This window comes from Moschus berezovskii, chromosome 13 (assembly GCF_049115385.1).
Source record: "Moschus berezovskii isolate FMDL1 chromosome 13, NW_MosBer_1.0, whole genome shotgun sequence".
In the NCBI taxonomy this organism is placed as follows: Eukaryota; Metazoa; Chordata; class Mammalia; order Artiodactyla; family Moschidae; genus Moschus; species Moschus berezovskii.
The window spans coordinates 54,846,922-54,862,774 of record NC_142472.1 but is presented as its reverse complement, the minus strand read 5'-3'; the positions used below and the strand labels follow the sequence as shown (position 1 = coordinate 54,862,774).

The window sequence follows — 15,853 nt, the reverse complement described above, 5'->3', positions numbered from 1 at the left end:
CAGATGGAGACATTAAAGCTCTACAGAGGACAGCTTGCCACAACCTTGCAGTCGGGAAGCAGCAGAACAGAGTTTCTAACCCAGGTGTTCCGATGCTCTGTCTCTGTCCCTTTGCAATCAATCAGAACCAGTATTAGGACTTTTGGGCTATTCTGTGGGCCTCCTAGCAACTTTATCTGCAGTGGGCTTCCCAGGTGGCACCAGTGAAGCGACTTAGGATGGACGGACGGAGGTATCCTCCTAGACCGCCAACCTCAGTTCAGCCACACTTGGCAGGTGACCAGGGAAGAACTGGGAAGGCTGATGGCCTGGGACAGGCCTGGAAGAAATCCAGTGGCCAGCGTAGATTTGTGGGGTTGGGTCACAGGTCAGCGACGGATTCATACTTCACAGACCAGCCCAGATGAGTCATCTATTGTTTTAAAGAGGAGACGAGTAAGCATGGATTAAATAAATTAGCAAAAGCAGATCAGGTCAGACATGGGGGAGGGAAGTATCAAAGTGACACAGGCCCTTCCAGCCTATTGCTTAACCTTCGCCAGACAGGGCACTTGCCTAAGAGATGGGCCCTGTCGGTGGTGACAGGGTCTCAGGTGAGTGTGTGTATAGTGGGCCACTGAGCTCAGCAGGCAGTCTCAGGGACATCACCCGTTCCTGCCCCTTCCTCCCGACCTGTAATCGTAGAGCTGGATACACCAGACTAGTCCCGGTGCTTGGATATACACCACTGAATCAGCCGTGTGGCCCTGACAGGTCACGGCCTTTCAGAAACCACAGCTGTACACGTGATGAAGCCACATCACCTCTCTGGGCATCGTCTCCTCCCTCCGTCACATTCAGACCAGACGGCAACTCAGGGCTCTTCTCGGCCTGACGTCATTTGGTTCCCTGAGGGACCACCTGGCCACTGCTGAGTCTCTCAAGGGTCCCTGTGGGGTTTTGCTCACAACTGTGCCGTGAGGGCCATATGAGTGATTAGAAACCACTGCCAGGATTCCCGGGGGACACAGCCAGGGACATGAAGCTTCAAAAGGTGTGAGGTCACTCCTCTGGCATTCGGGTTCATCTTAGCTGGGATGGGGTGCCTGTGATCTCCTGACTAATCAAAACTGAAGGCGTTATCCTGACCTGATTTTTTTTTTTAAATCAGCATTTTAAAATTTTTTATTCTTTTTTTAAAATTTATTTTAATTGGAGGCTAATTACTTTACAATATTGTAGTGGTTTTGCCATACTTTGACATGAATCATCCATGGGTGTACATGTGTTCCCCATCCTGAGCCCCCTCCCACCTCCCTCCCCATACCATCCCTCTGGGTCATCCCAGTGCACCAGCCCTGAGCACCCTGTCTCATGCATAGAACCTGGATGGCGATCTGTTTCACATATGATAATAGACATGTTTCAGTGCTATTCTCCCAAATCATTCCACCCTTGCCCTCTCCCACAGAGTCCAAAAGACTGTTCTATACATCTGTGTCTCTTTTGCTGTCTCGTATACAGGGTTATCATTTCCATCTTTGTAAATTCCATATATGTGCATTAGTATACTGTATTGATGTTCTTCTTTCTGACTTACTTCACTCTGTATAATAGGCTCCAGTTTCATCCACCTCATTAGAACTGATTCAAATGTATTCTTTTTAATGGCTGAGTAATACTCCATTGTGTATATGTACCACAGCTTTCTTATCCATTCGTTTGCTGATGGACATCTAGGTTGCTTCCATGTCCTGGCTATTGTAAACAGTGCTGCGATGAACATTGGGGTACACATGTCTCTTTCAATTCTGGTTTCCTTTGTGTGTATGCCCAGCAGTGGGATTGCTGGGTCATATGGCAGTTCTATTTCCAGTTTTTCAAGGAATCTCCACACTCTTCTCTATAGTAGCTGTACTAGTTTGCATTCCCACCAACAGTGTAAGAGGGTTCCCTTTTCTCCACACCTTCTCCAGCATTTATTGTTTGTAGATTTTTAGATAGCAGCCATTCTGAATGGTACCTCATTGTGGTTTTGATTTGCATTTCTCTGATAAGGATAATGAGTGATGTTGAGCATCTTTTCATGTGTTTGTTAGCCATCTGTATGTCTTCTTTGGAGAACTGTCTGTTCTTTGGCCCATTTTTTGATTGGGTCATTTATTTGTCTGGAATTGAGCTTCAGGAGTTGCTTGTATATTTTTGAGATTAATTCTTTGTCAGTTGCTTCATTTGCTATTATTCTCTCCCATTCTAAAGGCTGTCTTTTCACCTTGCTTATAGTTTCCTTCATTGTGCAAAAGTTTTTAAGTTTAATTACTGACCTGATTATTCTTTCTGCTTCTTTAGATATGTCAATGCTTTCAATTTCATCAGCCTGGAAAAACTCAAAACCTTTGAAGAATTATCACCAAATGGCACCTCCCTGCTTGATGTAAGTAACAGAATTAACTTACTCAGCACACCCCGGGCAGACCCCATGCAAACACAAACCCCAACTGTCCTGTTGCTCTAGGTCACCAGGGGCCAGTCATCAGTGATGGCTGAAATGACAATTCCAGGGGAATGACAAGACATAGGACATACAGAGCTAATTTGAAAGTAGTTCTGTAGTCTGAAGATGACCCAGAATTCACCCCAGGGCCCAAGTCCTTGACTGGGCGTAACCTTAGGAAACATCCTTGGGTGTTTCTAAGCATCTTGGCTATGAGGGATGGAAGCCTGCTATCAGAGCACCAGAGGAACTCAAAGCTGTGTGAGGGTGGGGCCTCTGCTCTGAGATCCTGGAAGAACCTCTGAGACCTCTTGCTCCTTCCCACAAAGTTTCCAGAGTTGAGCAGCCACGCTCCCACCCAGCCGCACAGAGAGAAGCGATCCACATAGCCCTGGCTAACAAAAGGCCTCAACTCACCTGTCCCTTTAAAGGTCTGGACAAGGGGCTGAGATTAAGGTGAGGAGACAGAGAGCTGGACCAGAGCGTGGTCTCCAGGAACACAGCCACTGGATCCCAGGACCACCCACGCTCACAGAGCTGTGACCCAAAAAAGGCCTGGAAAGCCTACTGTGGTGAGAAGGTGGTGACCTCAAATGCTATGGTCACCGCTGGAAAATGCCCAAACCCTTCAAACACACCAGATAGAGAAGAAAAGATGACGTGAACATTAAAAAAAAAAAAATTACAAATAAGCTGTGACTACAAAGGCAAAGTGCTGGAAATGTTGCTTTGCTGCTTAGAATGCTGGTTTCAAGTCCAAGGAAATGGCACTGAACAAAACATGCAAGATTTCTTTGACTCTTAGCCCCCCCGACCCTGATGCACTGGGCCCTAGGGCAGCATCCTTGCTTAGGTTCCCCCCTGATAGTCAAGGACACACAAAGAGCCATGTTAGAGACCCCAAAGGGTGGCAGGAACTACATGTGAGGTCCACTCACTGGAAACACCATTTTGCCAGTAATAAGGAGGACCCTGTGTAAAACTCAGTACTAAACATGACCCAGTGAGTAAACGGAATTGCTGGAAACTGTAACTCAGTTCAGTTCAGTCGCTCAGTCGTGTCCGACTCTTTGCGACCTCATGGACTACAGCACACCAGGCCTCCCTGTCCATCACCACCTCCCGGAGTCAACCCAAACCCATGTCATTCGAGTCAGTTGTGTCATCCAGGCATCTCATCCTCTGTTGTCCCCTTCTCCTCCTGCCTTCAATCTTTCCCAGCATCAGGATCTTTTCAAATGAGTCAGCTCTTCGCATCAGGTGGCCAAAGTATTGGAGTTTCAGCTTCAACATCAGTCCTTCCAATGAATATGCAGGACTGATTTCTCTTAGGATGGACTGAGTTGATCTCCTTGCAGTCCAAGGGACTCTCAAAAGTCTTCTCCAATACCACAGTTCAAAAGCATCAATTCTTCGGCACTCAGCTTTCTTTATAGTCCAACTCTCACATCCATACATGACCACTGGAAAAACCATAGCTTTGACTAGATGGACCTTCGTTGGCAAAGTAATGTCTCTGCTTTTTAATAGCCTGTCTATGTTGGTCATAACTTTTCTTCCAAAGAGTAAGCGTCTTTTTATTTCTGACAAAATGTGGTCCACTGGAGAAGGGAATGGCAAACCACTTCAGTATTCCTGCCTTGAGAACCCTATGAACAGTATGAAAAGGCAAAAGGATACGACACTGAAAGATGAACTCCCCAGGTCAGTAGGTGCCTAGTATGCTACTGGAGATCAGTGGAGAAATAACTCCAGAAAGAATGAAGGGATGGAGCCAAAGCAAAAACAATACCCAGCTGTGGATGCGACTGGTGATGGAAGCAAGGTCCTATGCTGTAAAGAGCAATATTGCATAGGAACCTGGAATGTTAGGTCCATGAATCAAGGTAAATTGGAAGTGGTCAAACAGGAGATGGCAAGAGTGACGTCGACATTCTAGGAATCAGCGAACTAAAATGGACTGGAATGGGTGAATTTAACTCAGATGACCATTATATCTACTACTGTGGGCAAGAATCCCTTAGAAGAAATGGAGTAGCCATCATAGTCAACAAGAGTCCAAAATGCAGTACTTGGATGCAGATCATTCAAAAGCGACAGAATGATCTCTGTTCGTCTCCAAGGCAAACCATTCAAAATCACGGTAACTCAGGAGGGTCTCAAAACTCCATAGAATCTACAAGAAAGAAAATTAAACCGTGTCTTCATTATTTCTCGCTCAGCTGTGTCCAATTCTTTGTGACTCCATGGACTGTAGCACGCCAGGCTCCTCTTGTCCATGGGGATGCTCCAGGCAAGAATACTGGAGTGGGTTACATTCCGTTTTCCAGGGGATCTTCCCAACCCAGGGATCAAACCTGGGTCTTCTGCATTGCAGGCAGATTCTTTATCACCTGAGCCACCAGGCAATCTTTACATATCACTGCCAAGTCATCTGCCCAATTAGCTTTAACATAGTTACACACTAGTTTGCATAAAATAGCATAAAAGTTGACTATGAAAAATGCTCACCTGTTACCTGCAATTTTCCATTTTGATTATATTTGTTTTCTTCACCTGCAGGAAGAAGGGTCTCTGAGTCACTGGACATAGGGCCTCTTGTAATTGACAAGGTTTAGACTGGCCAGTCGGAGAAGACAATGGCAACCCACTCCAGTACTCTTGCCTGGAAAATCCCATGGACAGAGGAGCCTGGAAGGCTGCAGTCCATGGGGTTCCGAAGAGTCAGTCACGACTGAGTGACTTCACTTTCACTTTTCACTTTCATGCATTGGAGAAGGAAATGGCAACCTACTCCAGTGTTCTTGCCTGGAGAATCCCAGGGACGAGGGAGCCTGGTGGGCTGCCGTCTGTGGGGTCACACAGAGTTGGATTCGACTGAAGCGACTTAGCAGCAGCAGCCTGGCCAATATGGAGAGAGTGCTCGGTCCTCACAGGCAGGGAGGCCAGATGCTGGAGTGACCTCAGACGCGCATCCCAACGTCATGAACCCCTCTGGCTCAAGCAGGAACTGTAACTGTCCCTTCTTCCCTGCAGGACTACCAGCTGGATAGTGGCACCCTGCTGGCCTCCCCCTTGCTGAAGCGCTTCACCTGGGCAGAAAGCAAACCCAAGGCTTCACTGAAGTGAGTAGGAAGCCAGGGGCGGGGGGCTTTGCTCACTTTCTGGAGGGGCAAGAGGGACGATGCCCAGGAGGAGGGTTTCATGGCCATACTTGAGGGCTACCTGCCCTCCTAAACTATAGTGTCCAGGCCATGCAGAAAGCTCTTTTCCCTGGAAGGACAGTAAAGAGGGCATAAAAGCAGACATGTGGACATGGCTGGGGCAGGGGGAGGAAGGAGAGGTGGGAGGTATGGAGAGAGTAACACGGAATCATACATTACCATATATAAATCATATATTACCATATATTACCATATATAAAATGGATAGCCAGTGGGAATTTGCTGTATGACTCAGGGAACTCACACTGGGGCTCTGTGATAACCCAGAGAGGTGGGATGGGGAGGGAGGTGGGAGAGATGTTCAAGTGGGAGGGGACACGGGTAAACCTGTGGCAATTCATGTTGATGTTCGGTAGAAACCAACACAATCCTGTAAAGCAATTATCCTTCCATTAAAAATAAATAAAATTTTTAAAAAATCATTAAAAAAAAAAGGGAAAAGCAGACACCTGAGCACCATGCTCTAGAAAGGAAGAGTGGGATTTGAGAGAAGACAGAACATTCCAGCAAAGAAGGCAGTCCAAGCACATGAAGCACAGTCTTTCAGCTGAAAGGAGCCACAATGTCCTCAACTGTGAACAGTGTACAGTCTGGACCAGAGACCTGTCTGAGGGGGCGGGGGGAGAACGCACACCCATTACCCACCAGGGGCCGGCAATGAGGGCACAAGAAGGGCCCCAGGACAGTCGTCTAGTCTGAAGACGCGCCATCCTGAGACCCCAGCTCTCCCAAATGAAGGCTCGTTTCCTGTTAGATCCCGCTCTCCTGCCTCCACCCGGCAGCCAGTGACACTGTCAGAACAAGAGGGCTCTCGCTGGACTCTGCAGGGGCCCGCTCCTCCCTGTGCTCCTCTCTGCCCAGGGACATCGCTGGACAGGGCAAGGCCCACCAGATTTGCCTCCCCTTCCCGCTTCAAACATCCCCCCATGCAGAACCATTCTGCCCCTCTTTTATCTCAATCAGGGATCTGCAGACTTCCCCACCCCCCATCTTTTCATTTGCATTTATTTAAACAGAGTTCCCAAAACACTTGGGAGAAGTTGGGCCTCCTTCGGTAAGCAAAGGACCCAAAAATAAGATTTAAAAAGTGAACAAAGTCTTCAGTTCCTCCACAACACAGGTGGAGTGCTCCCTTCTCTTTTCCTCAAGCTCTCAAGCACCCCATGTTTTCCATACAGTTGAAGAGCTAGAGGAACAAGAGTACTTTGGGGGTGGACCTGTTTAAAAAGGGAACCATGCCTAGTGAAGTCAGGTGACTTTTTACATCTTTCATGATCAATACTTTTGGTGGAGTTGAAATGCTGTTTTCATTCTGCATTTGTGTAGTTTGGTGCTGTGTTCAGAGTTGTGTTTTCAGAAAAGTATGTTCTGCGTGTGTTTTTTTACAGTCTAAATTCTGACTGCCGAGAAGTTTCTATTGTACGAAACTTCGCTTAGATGGTTTTTCTACTGAATGCAGACCCATTCGTAAGGGGCCAGTGATAACCGCTCACCTCTGCCACTTATAAAAGCTGATAGATGAGCAATACAATGCAGCTGTGTCCAGTCAACCACACTCACAAGAGCTGGTGGCCTTGGCCAGGGAACACATGAAAATAAGCTTCACCCCATTAGACATCAGGGCAATGCAAATCACATGAGACACCTCTTCACCCCCACCAGGATGGTTCGAACCAGGAACATCGTTCTAGAACTCTGGTCCTCACTAATCAGAGTCATTGTTGATGAGGACGTGGAGGAATTAGAACTCTGGATGCTTGCTGGTGGGAACATGAAATACTGCAGCCACTTTGGAAAACAGTCTAGCAGTTTTCGGAGGAAAATCGTCCTCAGAAGGTTAAATAGAGTTACTCTGTGAACCAGCATTGCAACTCTGTAGGTATATATATACCGCCACAGAAATGTATATGCAAATATTCATAGCAGCACTGCTCATAAGAACCAAAAGTAGAAACAACTCTAGTGTCTATCAGTTGGTGAATGGATAAATGAAATGCATATATCCGTACAAGAGAATATTTGTCAATCAAAAGTATGGGTTACTGATAGGCAGCTACAACATAGATGAACCTTGAATTAAGAGCCAGTTGTATGATTCCATTTATATGAAATGCCCAGAATAGCCATGTGTGAATATAATAAAAACCACTGACTTGTACACTTTAAATAGGTATATTGTACAATATGCAAACATGTCAATAAACTATTGTTTTAAAGAAAACAAACCAAACAGGTGGCCAACTCACAGGCTAGTTTGCAGACCCTGATGTAAACCAAAGGGTGTCAGCAGACATCTCTGAGCAGTGGGGCCCAAGCTCATCAACCACAGACGCCTGGATCGTGGGAACGCTCCCCTATGAACACCTGCGCACCTGTTTCCTCTCCGCGGGCACCCAGGGACCCCGAGCCCAGTGCTGGACAGGTTACAGGACACGGAGTGAGGGGGCGAAGCAGGGTCCACGTGTTCTTGTTTCCTGCCTTGAAACACTTCCACACCTTTGTGAAAAAAAATGAAAGCCACCCATTGCCTCCTCCACTCCGAGACCAACATACAGAACATGGTTCAAAGGCCGGGTATGCCAATCCCGAGCCAAACGGCCAGTGGCGCGCGGGGTTCTCACTCCCACCCGCGCTGCTGAAACCACCAAACACGGAGGACCAGACCGGCTCCCCGCCCTACGCGGACCCAACCCAGAAGCCAGTCTTTTCGCCCTGGCCAGCGACACACCGCCCGGAACCGAACCGAACGCTTCTCTCTTACGGAGCACAAACTTGAGAGGGAGAAACTAAGTTTCTGTAGCACGTCCTTGGCGTCTCTCCAGGCGGCTGCAACAACTTTGCACGAAGTCGGTGGCTCAGAACGGGAGAAACGGATCCTCTTGCAGTTCCGGGGGCCGGACGTCACAGAACGAGGTGTCGGCAGGGATGCACCCCGACATGAGGTCCCCTTCCCCCCAGCACATCCCGGCCAGAGCCTCCTCCAGCCGTGACGCCCCCCGCACTCCTCCTGCGGGCGCTGTGATGCCCCGGCCCGGACACGTGGGACTGCATTCAGGGCCCACCTGGGAGATGCAGGAGGCGCCTCCTTTCAGGATTCTCTTTTAATCGCAGCTCTCCCTTTAGAAGATGTTCACAGGTTCAGCATGTTTCAACAAATCCCAGGTGCTAACCGACCCCACGGAGGGGAGCGCTGGACCCAAGCCTGGAAGCTGTTTGCCACCAGGAATTCTGGATTTAACTAATCCTACCCTCCGTTCCCGGCCAGTGGACTGACCCCCAGCTGGTGGAGGAGAGGCCGTGGGCACCTCCAGATATCCCAGCCTAGTTAGAGATGGGGCTCAACAGACATCACTCTCATGGGTTTGAACAAGTGTTAGTCCGCCAGTCGCCTCCAACTCTTTGCGATCCCATGGGCTGTAGGCTCCTGTGTCCATGGGATTTCCCAGGCAAGAATACTGGAGTGGGTTGCCATTTCCTTCTCCAGGGGGTCTTCATGCCTCAGGGATCGAACTCGGGCCTCCCACGTTGCAGGCAGATTCTTTACCGACCGGGGAAGCTGCTGGGCTTGAACAAATGGCCCACTAAAGAGTAGACTTCAGTGTTTTCAGTAAGTCAATTTTGTACAATTGATTTTCTTTCTTTTCTTTAGCTTGAGAGTAACCAGTAAGAGTAAAGAGTCAGGCCTTTCTGACCTCAGCAGACCCACGTTCTGCCACGCCAGTTGTGGGCACCTGGGCACAGGCCACCGCAGGTTCACCTATGACCACTCGGAGCTGGAGAGGAAGATTTCCTGCTGCTCACCTCCCCCCGACTACAACTCTGTGGTCCTGTACTCCACTCCACCAGTCTAAAGCCCAATTCTACACAACCTTATTTCTAGAACCACGTGTGTATTTATAACCCCCAGAAAACTAGCTTTTGCCAGTATTATGCATATAGAAATCAACACCTTTTCCTTTCCACAGGAGCCGGCTGCTTTTTTTTTTTTTAATAGTGCTTTTGTCTCTTTTGACTAACAAGAATGTAACCCCAGATAGAGGAATAGTGACAAAGAGTGCCACTGCACTGCCTACCGTCGCAGGACTCAGTGGGGAGGAGAAATCCTGACCCCACCCTCGACTTGCCTTTCTTCCCACCCCGGAGACCCCAGGCCTCCGGGGTCCAGGTGGCTCAGGACACACGCTGTCACCTGTCACTGCAGCTCGGACTCTTCGGGCCAGCAAGGCTTGTGCTGTCAAAGGCGTGGTTCTGGGGTCTCCCGCAGGCTCTGTGTGTGCGGGGAGGGAGACGGGGTGGGGAGAGCACACAGGGCAGGGGCCGGGAGGGGGATTGGAGCTGCACCTCGTGGGGAGGGAGTGGGTAGAGGACAGTGCCACTGGGTCCACCATGGAGAATCCATCCAGGGAGCAGACAGGACGGAGGGGTGATTAAAAAAAAAAAAAGCCAAACATAATTTTTGAAACTATCAAGCAGATTGTAAGAACCTTAGGTGGGCTCACCCCAGTGAGTCTGGTCTGTTACGTCACCTCTTAGGCTTAAAGCCACGTTTTCACAGATAATGTCCGCTTCTATTTTGAGTATTCATATATAGTCCAGACACTTAACTCACTTCTTTGTTCTAACATGTTTCAATTAGTAATCAAAGGAAGCTGAGAAGGGCAACGGTCTAGTGGAGGTTTTCTCTAGACCCAAACTAGGATAGATGGAGAAAAAGGGAAGGTGGAGTGAAAACCCCCTCTCTGCACCAGACCAACTGCCTGAAACCGAGGGGACTGGAGGACAGGAAGTCAGCCATGTGTCCTTATTATTCAGTGGGGACCCCAACTCTCTCACGCTCGTCTCCTGGACAGAAGAGCATTAACCAATGTCTATGAAGCACTTTATGCTCCTTGAGGAAAAAGGTGGTGTGTGATTTATGCAAGATGTTTCTAGAACTGGGACTCAGGATATTAGTTAATGAGTCGTAAGAGAAAAGCCTCTTTTCATCTACTTTGGGCCCTGCCTCGGGTCTGAGTTGTGACCGAAATAGGGACAGGGTACAAAAGGACGCCCATTTCTCGGGGCCAAGAGGCCCTGGGTCCGCCACCATCTCTGCGTGATGCTGTGTGTTTAGGATGTGTGTGCGCCTCCTGGGGCCAGTCAGGGCCGGGCAGGCCACAGGAAATCACTGCTCCTGGTGAAGAGGAGGATGCTTCCCTTGACGCAGGTGATGTAACCCTAGAACCTGAGACAGAAGTGACAGATAGGCCAGGACATCCTGCCCTGGCCAAGGGGTGGGGGTAGGGGGCAGTCACAGTCTCATTTCAAGGCTCTTGGTGTGAAGAGTCAGAGAGCTGGTTTGTCCCCAGCCAGATAGCTGCTCCCGGGGTGGCGGTGGGAGGGGGCCTCTGCTGGAGGAGCCTCTGGCCAGTCTCCACCAAGAGCCGAGTCCAGACAGCACGGGACCAGGGACCAAAGGCGGGGAGAGCCTTGCTCTTCCTCTTCTTTACAAGCACAAGAGCACCTGTGACCACTGGCAAGAGTAGCAATCAGGTAACCGAGAGGAGGTTAAACAGGCAAAATATCACAAGCTTGAAATTGAGTCTCTGGTTTTTTCAAGTCAGTTAAGGATCCAGCAATTAGGGAAAACAAAGAAAAACCTTAGTTATACATATGTCTTGATTTCAGTAATCCATTCATCTTTAAGAGGCCTTAGTAATACCATCTTTCCAAAAGACAAAGAACCCTTTAGACTGTGTGAATCTGGCTTCCTCAGAGACTCAGTAGAATCAGAGACTCTGTACAGCCGTCCAGCTCCATCTGGGGTCTCAACATAGAACAAAAACTGGAAACCGGGAGGAAAGACGGTCTCCAGTGGGAAAGGGCTTGTCACAGGTAGGTGCCCTGAAGCAGCAAACTAAATCACTAATGAATTGATGGTATTATTAGACCCATTTGTCAGTTTTGACAAAAATGGTTGGCATGAACAATTAGGGGGCAAGAACTCCCTTTCCAGGACTTATGAGATCACGTAACCCGAGTATGGCGGGTGGGAGAGGACTGGAACCACGCACAAGCTTGTCTCTAGTCATTCTCAGAATGACGCTCAGACCCGAGGAGCAAGTGTGTTCAAAATCCTGATAAGGTTACCTTCGAATGTCAAACGGGAAAAAACACTTGTTGGCCTCAAATTTTAACTGGTTAAAGAAGGAGCACGCCTTTGACTGACAGTGGTGGTAACTATATGTATATTTGTGTGTGTGTGTTGTGCAGAACTATTTAAGGAAACTGGAATTTTAAAGTTACTTTTATACAAACCAAGAATATATGCTGCAGATTATGAGACAGAAGTTTGTCCTACATCTCTAGTCACTATGAATGTATTTTGTATGTTATCTTCATATAATAAAATTAACTTACAGAAACACCCCTATACTTTCGATTTTGTATAAAAAGGAAAAAAGGGGTCTTGGTTTTCTTGGGGCTGTTGGCTGGGGGGGGACAAGCATTTTTGGAGGCCTCATGGAATACCAATTGCTAAACCAGCACAAGAGAGCGCAAATGCAGCTCAAGACAGGCACAGATCATCCATCAGCCCACAGAGTGGCTGTATTAACAATCAAGGCCCGTGAACAGTACAACAAAAGCTGGAAAAATGGTACAGATGAAGTTGTTTGCAAAACAGAAATAGAGACACATACACAGGGAAGAAATGTAGGGACACCAAGGGAAAGGAGGGGTGGGGATGAACTGGGTGACCGGGATTGACATATACACACGATTGATACCGCGTGTAAGAGAACCAATGAGAACCTACTGCAGAGCACAGGGAACTCTGCTCAGCACTCTGTGAGGACCTAAATGGGAAGGAAATCCATAAGAGATACGTTGTGTGCTGTGTGCTGAGTCGCTGTCGTGTCTGACTCTTTGTGACCCTGTGGACTGTATCCCACCAGGTCCGTGGGATTCTCCAGGCAAGAATACTGGAGTGGGTTGCCATGTCCTCTCCAGAGGAAGAAGAGATATATGTATATATATAGCTGATTCACTTTGTTGTACAGCAGAAACTAACAGGACACTATAGAGCAACTATACTCCAATAAAACTTTTTTAAAAAAATCTAAGGTGAACAAGATCACAAGTAAAATGTACAGACTAAGGTTGAGTGCTGGCTACAGATCAAAGTCCTCTCAATTAAAAATGAGGCAGACTTTCCCAAACACTAATATTACCATAATGAAGAATGTTTGTAAAAGACGCTTGCTCCTTGGAAGAAAAGTTAACTAACCGAGACAACATGTTAAAAAGCAGAGACATTACTTTGCCAACAAAGTTCCATCTAGCCAAAGCTATGGTTTTTCCAATAGTCATGTACAGATGTGAGAGTTGGACTATAAAGAAAGCTGAGTGCCAAAGAATTGATGCTTTTGAACTGTGGTGTTGGAGAAGACTCTTGAGAGTCTCTTGGACTGCAAGGAGATCCAACCAGTCCATCCTAAAGGAGATCAGTCCTGAATGTTCATTGGAAGGACTGATACTGAAGCTGAAACTTCAATACTTTGGCACCTGATGCGAAGAACTGACTCATTTGAAAAGACCCTGATCTGGGAAAAATTGAAGGTGAGAAGAGAAGGGGACAACAGAGGATGAGATGGTTGGACGGCATCACCAACTCAATGGATATGAGTTTGAGTAAACTCCATGAGTTGGTGATGGACAGGAGGTCTGGCATGCTGCAGTCCATGGGGTTGCAAAGAGTCGGACACAACTGAACGACTGAACTGACTACTAACTCACCTCAGATCTCTGCATCCTTGACACGTGGGTCAGAGTTACTATCATAAAGCATATGTTTAAATATATTTGCCAGATATTTACTGTCAAGCCATTATAAGTAGAGAAGATCCAGATAATTACGTTAAAAATTTAGTCTTAGGTCCTTCTGATAATTGACTCATCTATACTTTTCATGAATAATTTACAAATACATAAATTGAACTGAATTGAACCGTGTGTGTGTATTAGAGGTTGTGTGCAGGAAAGCATAAAAAATGATCAGGCGAAATCCAGAGACACAAGAGTTTCCATAAGAAAAGGACACTAGCTAAGTACTCAACTTTGTTTTGTGGGTTACATCCTAGAAAGAGAAAAAAATTAGAGGAGACTGATAGACACAGAATAAGCAGCCACCACGTTGTCTTAGAAAGTGCTCACACCATCACCTTCCTAATAACACCATGAGCAAACCAGACTGGAGAAACATTTTCTAAGAAAACAAGCCTACTTTCTTTGGGATAAAAGCAAGAAAAGGGGATAAATGACTAATCTCAATTAGCTGAAGAGGGCAAGAAGCATTTTGAGAATCCAAAATCCTTTTAAAATATTACTGGTTTTCTTGACACAGAAGTCACTCATTTAGGAAAAAAATTTGAAGAATGCTCAAGGAATTGGTGTCATGTCATAGTTTAGAAGTTTTCTCATGACTTTAGAAATTTACAGTACACTTGGGAATAGTTCCTTTTTTTTTCTTTACTCCAGCAGGATGGCCCAGTAAGGTTTATTGAACCCTTCAGTGTTGAACATGTTATCAGACTTTTGGGTTCCAAAGGCCAGGAAATATTTCAAAAATATCCTGGGTCCCAACACAGGAATGACTAGCCTTCCGTTTTTTGAACTCAAGACCTCTAACAGAAAACAAAACACACCAATTAGATGCCACAAAGAAGGTTCTATTTCTCGATCTGGGTGGGGTAGTAGGTGCACTCATTTTGTGATCACTCACTGAGCTGTCCACTTACTTGCAAACCTGTGTTTGTAAGCGATTTGTCGGTAAAAGATATTCAAAAGGAAAAAAAAAGGTTGACTACCACAACTTTTCACAGAAGAAAAACCCATTTTAAAAAGAGTAAGGGCTTAGGCTCAGACTCTAACATAGCAAGTGAATTTTCTGTGCCAGCAGCTATTCCAAGTGCTGAAAAAAAAAAGAGAAAAAACATTTAATTTTCAGAACAACCCAACATGATAGGTACCATCAGTTTTACCCTTCACATTAACGGGAAAACTGAAGGAATCATAAGAACTTCAAAATCCCTGGTCACATTTTCCCACCTACCAGCATCTGCACCCACACACTGACTCAAAACATGCCCTGGTGCACTCAGCCCCCTACACCACACTCAACCAAGGGCACTGCACCAGCACCCCACCACCCCCACCCCGGCCCGCTCCCCCGGCCCGCTCCCACTGGATATGAATACGCTAGTACCACTCTCAGCTTGCAAATCCAAACACCCAAACCCTAATCATCCCTACTTTCCCCTCCAGCTACCACTCCATCTCTCTACTCCTCTTCGCAACAAAATTCCTTGAAAGAGGGCTTATATTCTTGTTTCTGGTCCCTTTTCCTCCCACTTGAGCCAAGCTTTCTCTCTCTCACTGAATGGAGCTGCTCTTGACAAGATTATCCACAATGTCATGTTGCTAAACTCAATGGCCCTTTTCAGTCTCAATCTTTTCATCCACACCTTGATTTCTGAACTTGCTGAATTCTCCCCACCCGCCACAGGTCACTTCTCTCTTGTATTGGTTTCGTCTAATCTGTGGATAGTGTTCCAAGGAACCCAGGGCACTGCCCTGGACCTTTGTTCTTCTAAGCCCATACTAATTCTCTTCATAATCTCAACCAACCTCAAGACTTGCAATAAAGTCTATGGGATAATGACATGCAAATTACATGTATCGACCAGATCTCTCCCCAAAAACTCATGCGAATGCTAAATTTATGACGTGCTCTTGACACTGTGACCAATGCAAAAGATAGCCTCAACACTCTCCAATCCCATGTGAACCTCAGCAGTGTTCTTGCCACTTCCCCACCCAGTTCCTCTCCCCTGGAATCAGGGCTGGCTCTGCCAATTCCCCTGTAAGCAACAGCATGTGACAGAAGTGACACTTTGTGACTCTGAGGCTATCTTGGTGTTCTTTGTTTTAATTTGCTCAACCTGGCAACATGATCCACATCCTTTATGTGACTTAATCACTTATGTGTTGCAGTGTTGATACGTTTCTGGTCAATAATGTCTGAGTAACAAAAGACATTAATACATCTTTAGTCAATAATGTGATAACAGGCATTCAATAAAATACAGACAGGCCTCACACTTACTGTGCTTTCTAC

The 15,853-nt window shown here is 46.8% G+C and overlaps 1 protein-coding gene across 1 annotated transcript in view; it reads left to right on the top strand.

Moving 5' to 3' along the window:
• Positions 1-12,101, top strand: part of FLT1 (fms related receptor tyrosine kinase 1) — a 205,612-nt gene extending 193,511 nt beyond the window's left edge. Inside the window, exons 28-30 of the mRNA XM_055426324.2 lie at positions 2,329-2,413; positions 5,510-5,598; positions 9,347-12,101. Coding sequence (XP_055282299.2) covers positions 2,329-2,413; positions 5,510-5,598; positions 9,347-9,548 — 376 coding nt within the window. The 3' untranslated portion in view covers positions 9,549-12,101. The remainder of the gene's footprint in view (positions 1-2,328; positions 2,414-5,509; positions 5,599-9,346) is intronic.
• The last annotated feature ends 3,752 nt before the right edge of the window (positions 12,102-15,853 follow it).